Source organism: Chanos chanos, chromosome 4, assembly GCF_902362185.1.
Source record: "Chanos chanos chromosome 4, fChaCha1.1, whole genome shotgun sequence".
Lineage (NCBI taxonomy): Eukaryota > Metazoa > Chordata > Actinopteri > Gonorynchiformes > Chanidae > Chanos > Chanos chanos.
The window spans coordinates 18,046,497-18,056,623 of record NC_044498.1 but is presented as its reverse complement, the minus strand read 5'-3'; the positions used below and the strand labels follow the sequence as shown (position 1 = coordinate 18,056,623).

Sequence of the window (10,127 nt, the reverse complement as noted above, 5' to 3'; positions counted from 1 at the left end):
ACTCATAAGGACATTCATATTTCAATTATTATTTATTTATTTATTTTTGCAGTACATGCTTGTATAAGCGCAATCCTACAACCTTTTATGTATGTTAAAATAATTTATTTAATCGCAGTTGATGAAAGCCTGCAGACCTAGGTGCTTTAAGTTTCCCAGCTACGAAACTGTATTAGCCCCAAACTTGACCTACGCACATGCGCAAAATATCGCGAGAGTAGGAATTGGAGCGCAGAGGCGACGTGAATTCGTGTGAACTGAGTGGAGTTATTTGTATTATCGAAGAGGGAGGACAGCTATCGCTAGAGTCAGAGAGGGGGTGTGTGTCTGAACAAGCAAGCTGGCGGAATTCAATATGGCATCCGGGGAAACGCTGTATATAGAAACCGATGGCTCGGAGATGCCGGCTGAGATAGTCGAACTTCACGAAATTGAAGTGGAAACGATTCCAGTGGAAACTATAGAGACCACGGTGGTTGGAGGAGACGATGACGACGAACATCAGCCCATGATTGCCCTACAACCGCTAGTTACAGACGACCCAAGTCAGGTTCATCACCACCAAGAAGTAATCCTGGTGCAAACCCGAGAGGAGGTTGTTGGCGGAGACGACTCGGACCTCCGTGCGGACGATGGGTTCGAGGACCAAATTCTTATACCGGTGCCTGCTCCCGGTGCTGAAGAGGAGTATATCGGACAGACTCTGGTTACCGTTGCAGGGAAAAGCTCTGTGGGGCGGATGAAGAAGGGGGGAGGTAGTGGAAAGAAAGCGGGCAAAAAGAGCTATTTAAGTGCTGCGGAAGCCACTGGAAGAAAGTGGGAACAGAAGCAGGTGCAAATTAAAACGCTGGAAGGGGAATTCTCCGTTACAATGTGGGCATCAGGTGAGATTTGTCTTGACAAATTTGGAAGTGTTTCTCTGGACTGTACGTTCCGTGTTGTAGCCTACAAAGCAGGGCCTTGCGGGGCGTTGTCCTTCTGCACCAGCTTTGTTCAGGGATTATTCCGAAAGGGCATTGTCTGGAGTATTTTTCAGAGTTCTTGCTACAAAAATGTGAGTAGTTAGATTCAAATGTTTTTGTTTTGAAGGGAAGCCATGTTTTTAGGTGTTGATGGGCGCCGCCATGTTCCCCGAGTCCAGTATGGCGGCCCGTAAAAATGGCGATGGTGCGGCCGAGTGAATATGGCGGCTGCTGCGTGAGGGAGCGCGCTGCTGGTGCAAACTGTAGGCCGCAACTGCGTAGCCCGAGCTAGCTAACTGTTAGCCACATCACATGAGTAATACTACAGTCGATCGCGCAGGTTCATAATTTAGTAGCATGTTAGTGAATATTATTTACTTTGATTTATCCAATGTAAAAGAAAATCATTATTTATTATAATATGTTGGTCTGAAGATCGTCAAAAATAATGTAATAGCAACGCCATGACGCTAGCTCGCTATAAAGTAAGCAGGCAGATGTTGGTTAGTTAATGGTTGCTTTTGAACTCTTAGACTAATCGTGTCATTCGTTGTGTTGTTGGCTAAGGGGAATTTGCTAATGTTATTGTCTATATTGTGTCTAGGTGATGGATTTTTATTAATGCATACGGGCAATATGGTGAAAACAGGCTGGCTTGCTAACTAACCATATGCTTAGATTCAACCAATATACGTTGGACGAAAACACCTCTTGCGAGTTTACTACTCAAACCGAAGCCTTAACGCGTAGCTCGCGGGCAATCTCGAATGCAACAAAGGCGTTCGGTGAAAGGGAGGGAGTCTGATTAGCATTATGCTAACTACGCAGTTTACCCTTGAGCGACTGGCACAGGCAGCGAGGCGCCCTGAAGTGCAGGAGTACTTGGGCAGTTTGCAGTTAAGCCTCATGGTTCATCCAGTAGTGCTATCAGCTGGCTGCGGCACACGAGGTTGACAAGGTGTGAAGATTTTATTTTCAAGACAGTGGCTTTGGTAATCTTTTGTTGAATTCACAGAGTGAGCAGAGGTGTTGAAAACTCACGGAACGCCAACACCATGAAGGTCTTCTACTGTATTAGCTTCGTGCTGTTTAGTAGTCTTCATAAAACTTTTTTCTTTTCAGTTTGTCAGAATGGTTATGCTCCTTGTTTGAACTGCATTTTTATGCGCTGTTTTGAACCAACCCTTTGTGTTATTTGCCTGGAGGTATTATTTACTTTAGTTATCACAGGATCTTGTTGTTAGAATGTGATGACTCCATGAAACCACTTGGTTCGACTGTTTATAAATGATCAAGCCTTGATCAGATAAACTCCATTCAAATATAAAGTCAAAACAGTTTTTTTTTCTTTTTCTTTTTTTTTTTTTTTTACAACATATTAGTAGTAGTAGTAGTGGTAGTAGCATGATCTGGGTTGATTGTGTCATTAAATGATATATTAGACTTAGCTGGTGAATTAATCTTTTGTTTCAGATGACAAAAAGGACATTGATCACGAGACAGTGGTGGAGGAACAGATCATCGGTGAGAACTCACCTCCAGATTATTCAGAATACATGACTGGGAAAAAGCTCCCCCCAGGTGGCATTCCAGGAATTGACCTCTCAGATCCCAAACAGCTGGCAGAGTTTGCCAGGTGAGATACACAAGCAGAAAAAAACATTATGCCCATTAAATATTTTTAAAATAATTAACATAAGTTGGGTAGTTCTTGAGTGTATTACGTTGTTGACTGTCACCTCTCATCAAACTGACGTTAATGACTCCAACAGTGCAGTTTTCACTTGGGAATGAACATGAAGTCATGTAGTGCCTAGCTTTGATTATGGTCACATGTAGATGATAATGTGCCTCTTAGCCCATGCAGTAACTCTGCTGCTCCTCATGATAGTAACCTAACATGTCAAGTATATAACAGACTGTCAAAGCTTATTATTAGTCTTTTGATGACTTTGTTAGGAAAACAGGATTTGGTTCATTGAATTGAAACAGTGGCACACGTTGTGCCTAAATAGCTGTATTTTTATATGTCAAAGACATGCATGAGACTCCTTGCTGACTCTTTCATTTTGTAAATATTATGATTGCCTGACCTGGATAAGATGTTGTAAGCTACTTCATCTTCTCTCAGCCTGTCAGAGGGTGCGTGGTGAAATTAGGTGGTGATTGTTTGCAGAGTTAACGACCCTTGACTGAGAACTTATGAAAAATGCACAAGTAATGATGATGGTTGTTCAAAACAGACCATGTACACACTTCATTAGAATTAACATACTCAAGCAGTTCTTATGTTACATTTTTGGTCCATGTACACACCTCATTAGAATTAACATACTTAAACAGTTATTTAATTACATTTTCTATTTCCAGATTGCTATTGTAATGTAATTGGCATATGAGGTGCCACTTATGCTACAGCTTTTCAACAGCCAGTATTAGTCACTGTTAAATCAATCGAGATATGGTTTGTCATATGAAATGCTTAGATTAACTCTTGGGTGACCGAATAGATCTATCCTACAAGATGTCATCTAAATAATAAATTATGATAGACTTGCTGTATTTTCATTATGTAGTTATAATTAAGTCCGCTTGTTATTAACTCATTTCAGGGTACTTTAGAGTGATAATAAATAAGCATATGACTATAAATAACTACATGTATTTACTTTGTGACGATTGCTGGGAAGTTCAGAATTGCAGTGGGTAAACTGTGCAGTTTCACACTTCACGTAGTGTCTTCACAATGTCATAAAAGCTAGAATACTCTTAGAGAAATTGGAAATTTACACTTTTTACAGTTTGTAGATGTAAGAATGCACCTTGACAACTACTTAACAGACAGACCTGGCCCTCTGCTAATCATTTTTGGCACTTGGTATAAAAAAAGCCTGCTGAACATGACAGAAACAGAAGGCTCTTTGAATCTGGGAAGACACCTCCTTTGGGGGAAGAATTAATTATTAATGCAAAACATTCATATCCAAAAAAAGTTTTTAGACGTGAATTTGAAAAGGGGACATTTTCGGACTAGGCACTTGTGTAATTATTGTCCTTTGACTTAAATAACCAGTAATACAGATATGTTGCTGTATGAAAATATACCCTTTTTTTAAGTGTGCCCTTTGGATTGTATTGCGTAAGCCCTGATGGTGGTATGGGATGGGGGTTAACGCAAGTGTTTACATGTAACTCTTCAATTATATTTTCCTTTAAAATGTTTGCGCTTCATCTTTCTAGGTCATATGTATGTATTGTCAAGGGAAAGCTCTGAAGTGATAGTTTTTGGTGTGATGGCTGACTGCTCTGTGCTTGAGAGATCTGTTGAGACTAGGGCTGGGTAATGCACTTCGATAGCTTTTTGGCACTGACCAAATTGTTTAGGTATTGTCGAGTATTGATAAATGCCTTGTCATTCAATAGCAAATTTCGATACCTAAGGAGTAAATCTCATCAGCATCGGTGAGCCAATAAGCATGCAGCATGCTTGTACCAAGATCTAATTATGCTGGTGATTGGCTGTCTACCGAAATGTTACATGAAACATTGTGGAGGCATGCAGGAAAAACACTACGTTACACCACGTGTGTGCATGTTGTTGTATTTTGAGTGTGTTAATTACAGTGTGTGTCGCACAGTAGGTGTGAAAATGTCTAAGGTTGTGTTTACACAGCGTCTTTTTTTTTTTTATGGAAAACGCTGGCCAGAGCAATTTTTCATATAGAAAAAAACGATGGCAGCCTTTGTTCCAAAAAGCAGCTGAGAGCATCTTGAGTTTTGCTAATGACAAGCAGTAAACACAAACACTTACCAGAAACTCCTAGGATCCATCCAATTTGACTCCAGATGGCCTCTTTATGATGAATGTTTTGATACAGCTGAACTGTCATGTACCGTTCACTGTGCTCAGAAACTAGCACAATTAACTTCTCCACCGCTACCTTCTCTATTTTTGGTGGTTGTTATGGGAAACGACGGGTCTCTCTACTCCGCTTGTGATTGGTCAGCTGTCAAAAAAGCGCTTTACAGACCACTTTGTACTCCAGTAATATTTTTTGTTGGGGCGGCAGTTGTTCAGGAGGTACAGCAGTTTTCTGGTAATCTGAAGGTTCCCAGTTTGATTTTTATACATTTTTATTTATTGATATTATGTTAACAGATAACTTCAAGTTGTGGTAAATAGGTTTATTTTTTATGTTATGAAACTGTTTTGAGTGTGTAAAAATGCCAAGGAGCTGAAAAATAAAATTAAAGATTTGTAATGTCATTTTCTTTTGGTTGAAATGGATTTTATAAATTGGTATCAAAAAAAGTATCGTTCAGGAACCAGTATCAAAGTCAAGGTGTCTGTACCAGTATCGAACATTTTTGAATACCCAGCCCTAGTTGAGACTGCAATTAAGTGGTTTCAGAGAGATGGGTTTTGTTCGTTTTCATTTCACTCATTCTCAGCGAAGCAGTGTAAAGGCACAGATCAAACACAGTTTTTATGTGTTTCACGAGTCACTCATTTGCGTGAGTGTCAGGAGTGACCGCATGGCTTGGTAGGGAAGACCTTGTCAATATTTCTGACTGATGTGGTGAAGTGAAGAGTTCATTTTGCTCTTTACCAATTCAGAATGAAGCCGCGCAAGATCAAAGAGGATGATGCCCCCAGGACGATAGCATGCCCGCACAAAGTAAGAGTCACTTTATCCATATTTTTCACTGCACTGTCTATGATCTTACACTGTTTTTTTGTTTTTTTTTGTAAAACTAACTTGGCTCTTTTTGTGTGTGTGTATGTGTACCATACACATTACCCTGACAGAGGGCAGATGTGAGCAGTGCTATCTGGTGTCGTGTTTGTTTTTCAGACTCACTGTGTTTGTTTTGTCTCTGTGTCAGGGCTGCACTAAGATGTTTAGAGACAATTCAGCTATGCGGAAGCACCTGCACACCCATGGCCCGCGTGTCCACGTGTGCGCTGAGTGCGGTAAGGCCTTTGTGGAGAGTTCCAAACTGAAGCGCCATCAGCTCGTTCACACCGGAGAGAAGCCTTTCCAGGTGTGTGTCTTTTGTTTTTTCATAACTGCATATAGCAAGACCCTTTCACATCCTTTTTGGAACATTTATTAGTCAGTGGAGACAATTACCCACATATCCTTTCATGAAATCTAAATTTAAACTAACAGATGTTATTGTGTCAATTTTTTTTCTGACCGATAACCAACGCTTGTTAACCGACCATTAACTGTTAACCGACAAGATTAAAATGTACTGTAAAAAATACCAATACAACAAATGTTTTGTTTGTTTGTTTTTTTCATAAGGAGTTAATTTTTACATGTGCAGAACTGGTGTAATAGCCTAGATCTCCCATGTAAGAAAATATTTTATAACTTAAAATAAATAGCAAGTAGCCAGACTTTCTAACGCATAAACAGTTTAACAAAACGAAAACACACATTAAATCCTCCAGCGCCGAAAGCACTGTAACAGAAACCTCCTCCTCAGGTCCTGGCTAATTAATGAACAAAAACAACCAACAGGTTAACAAAACGGAGACTGGTAGTCGCATTTTTCAGACCTCAAAATAAAATAAACAGGCCAGGTATACCTCAGTTCTCAGCATAGCGGACAGTTTGTCTACTAGATTTCATTCAGAAATAGCAATATGTCGACATGCTGTGGGGTTAGTCTGGTGTGCAGTCTGTTAACTGTGAGGCCCGCGGCGGAGAATACCTGCTCAGATTTTACTGATGTCCCAGGACCGCAGAGATAGCGGCTTGCTGTCACAATCATGAGTTGATTGATATGTATAGCCTATTTTTCTTTTACCTCACAACTTTTTAAACTACTTAAAAAAAGAAAAAAAAAAAAAAAAAAAATATATATATATATATATATATATATATATATATATATATATATATATATATATATATTTTTTTTTTTTTTACTCTTCAACTGATTGGTCAAAATCCATATTGTTTGTTAACGGTTAAACGGTTAATTAGTAACATCCCTAGTCATGATTAGTTAGATGATTGGTAGAGGATGATGTGAATTGCATTTTACACCGATGTACTGCCTTGCTGCTGGTTGTTAGGTTCTCTACCTTTGTTCCATAGAACACACACTAATAACTACTGCACTTACCTATCTGGATTGTCTGTTGTCTCATCAGCTTAACTATGCACGTGTCAATTTGCGATTTAATGTGCGTTGGATAAAAGTGTCTGCCAGATGAATAAATGGAAATGAAATCTCAGAAAATGTCTGTAGGCCCACTCCATCTTTCACAGGAATTGTTCAGTTGGAGATCAATTTGTAGTGTTTCAGTCTGAAAGGGCTGTGATTTTAATGAGGAGCATCACTGGGAAGACAGTAATATCCTCATTGTGGAATTGGAATTGGTTTTAATTAAGTGCTCAATCACCAGTGAAAGTGCCTATTTAATTTGCCAGGCTATGTCCAAACACTTGTTAATTTCCATTGCCTTGGATTAAATACTGACCAGTGAATGTCTTGTTGGAGCAGAGAAATGATACTGCATGTTTTCTCTCTCTTTGTAGTGTACTTTTGAAGGCTGTGGAAAGCGCTTCTCCCTGGACTTTAATCTGCGAACACACGTGCGCATTCACACCGGAGACCGACCCTATGTCTGCCCTTTCGATGGCTGCAATAAAAAGTTTGCTCAGTCCACCAACCTTAAATCGCACATCTTAACACATGCAAAAGCCAAAAACAACCAATGAGCACCTCCCGTCTGCCTGTGTCATCCCAGAGCCCGCCTCAACACAACAGCATCTTAACACTGGAGGAATGAACCATGTTCTTCTTTAGATCTCCCAAAGGAAAAAAAAAATGTGATGTGAAGGAATTTGGATAAAATATGATGAGGGTATAAAGGCACAGAAAAAGCAAAAACTCTGCTTTTTTTCCAAGTTTTTCTCTCCCCCCTTCCCCCCATATAGAACAACTTCGTTACCCAATTTCCATCGCTGGAGCTCAGTCAGGGGGGACTTTGTTTGACCTGCCTGGCTCTTCACACTTGATTTGATGGCACGTTTCTGCCATGCGGATGGAACTCATACACACTGAGCGATAGACAGTGCTTTTTATCACACAGGGCGAAAACAACAACAACAACGTTTGAACTGTCACTCCATGTTTTGTTCTGTTTTCTTCTCTTCTTTTTTTTCCTTCCCAACTGAAATCTCACCGGTCTGCATAGATGTATAGCTTTTAATTTTGTATTCTCCAAGTGTGCATATTGTACACTTAATTTTGGGATATGCTTAGTAACGCAACCTTGTGATCATTCTTTCTCCCTGAAGATTTAAGGTTTTTTCCTCATGACAGTTCTTCTTGGAAGAGGTGATAATAGTTACTGTAAAACATTGCTTCAAAAGTATTTTTATGTAAAAAGTTTTTTTTTTTTCCTGTTTAATCTCCCTCCCTTATTTGGTTGTAATCTAACCATTGAATTATCTTGTGTAAGTGTATTGTATGGCTGTATGGAGATCATGTAGAAGTGGACAGCACAGCGAGTATGTGTGTTTATCGCTTTAAAATGTTTAGTCATGAGTTGCATTTCTTCTTTTTGCCGTGGATTGTTGCCACAGGGAAAAGGAACATTTAGTTCACTTTTTAAAACCAGTCTGTTAAACCACACAACCTGCATTAAGATAAGTGTGATCTCTCATTTTTCTTTGTTAGAATGTATTGTAAAGGCCTAAAACCATGAATTTGTTCCATGAATTTGTGACTTTTATTCTTTGTTAATATTTACACCCTGTATTTCAGTGAGCTTCAATTAAAAAAAAAAGTGATCCCAGCATCTCTGCGGACTTTGGGTCATTTCAGTTTATTACTAATTTTTAAAACTGTCAGTTTTGTCACAATTGTCTCAGTGTCAGGGTTTGAGACAATATTAGTTTTTACCCACAATGCATTACTTAAGAACTGGAATGCAAAGTGTTCACAGTAGTAAAATGAAAATGGCCCTTAAAAGACTACTGTATCAGTATAGATGTAAACTGTTGACTTTTGTCTTAAGTCAGCAGTTGAAATATAATAGAATAAAAAGTCATATAATTCTGAATTCATTGCAGGAAACTTTTTCTTAGGTCATGGCAAACGTGAATATGTTTGTGTTAACAAATTCACACTTCATGCATATTTTTAAACTTTTAGCTAATGTTATGCAGCTGTAGAACAATGTTTCTGTGTTGAGAGAGAAAGGAGAAAAGGAGATGGTTCTAAGCGATACAAACACAGCAAAAATCGCAAACTATTATTCCTTAGGTTTACACATTTGTTTGTGTGTGTGTGTGTGTATATATGTGTGTATATATCATGTGGTCACTTGCATTTACATAGTTTCAAGTAGACAGTGCAAAAACAAGCTTGCAGATGTATTTTTATCAGTGACACTAAGGTGAATACTCAGACTACACATCACATGCTCCAAGTGTTGAATGATCTCCAGTGTTTGAGATGTGAATTGACACAATTGACATTTTTCATCAGCATATTAGTTCTCCTCAGTCTCATTAAACAGTCACTCTACCTCTGAATGATCTCCCACGTGGATGACAATACAGCTCACAGTCAGAAAACAAAAAATAGACAAAATCATAGAGCCAAGCACAGTATGTCATTGGATAATGGATGTCATGTAAGTGGTGAGACATATGTGTGTGTGTATCTATGTATGATTACTTGCTTTATGTTCTTGCACCGTTTTCTCAGTGATTCCAGTTAGAGAAGCTAAATAGCATGGGGTGAAATGTGCAATTCCACAAGTATCAAATTCCACTTAAGACACTGGCTGGCAGTTTTCCTACACATACTTCCACTGGTCCTGACATTAGCTGAAATTTTTAAATGAGATGGAGGTAGCCTGAGAAATCAATTCATCTCTTGGCAAGCATGGAGGCTTGGAGGCATGTACCACTGATCCTTTAAACTATTTAGTTTGAGTGGAATTATACCCATGAGCAAGATGCATCACAAGAATGATAACATGCTTCGGTTTATTAGATATGCGGATTTATGAAGGTGTCAGCTCATGAATCCCTTCAAACATTGACACTGCATAAAATGCATTCTGGAAGTCTTGTCAAATGCATAATACAATCTAAAACACAATTGCCTAGTAAATGTCTACTAACAAGC

At 39.0% G+C, this 10,127-nt stretch overlaps 1 protein-coding gene across 2 annotated transcripts; it reads left to right on the top strand.

Moving 5' to 3' along the window:
* The first annotated feature begins 327 nt into the window (after positions 1-327).
* yy1b (YY1 transcription factor b) lies at positions 328-8,780 on the top strand. 2 transcript variants are annotated; one of them, XM_030772578.1, is made up of 7 exons: positions 337-884; positions 2,436-2,598; positions 3,181-3,194; positions 5,343-5,364; positions 5,581-5,641; positions 5,850-6,008; positions 7,520-8,780. In XM_030772578.1, exons 1-7 carry the CDS (start codon positions 356-358, stop codon positions 7,700-7,702), a joined length of 1,131 nt encoding a protein of 376 aa, XP_030628438.1. In that variant the 5' UTR covers positions 337-355; the 3' UTR covers positions 7,703-8,780. The 2 variants fall into 2 exon arrangements, with proteins under 2 accessions (XP_030628437.1, XP_030628438.1); XM_030772577.1 differs by lacking the exons at positions 3,181-3,194; positions 5,343-5,364 and having other exon boundaries at positions 328-884.
* The last annotated feature ends 1,347 nt before the right edge of the window (positions 8,781-10,127 follow it).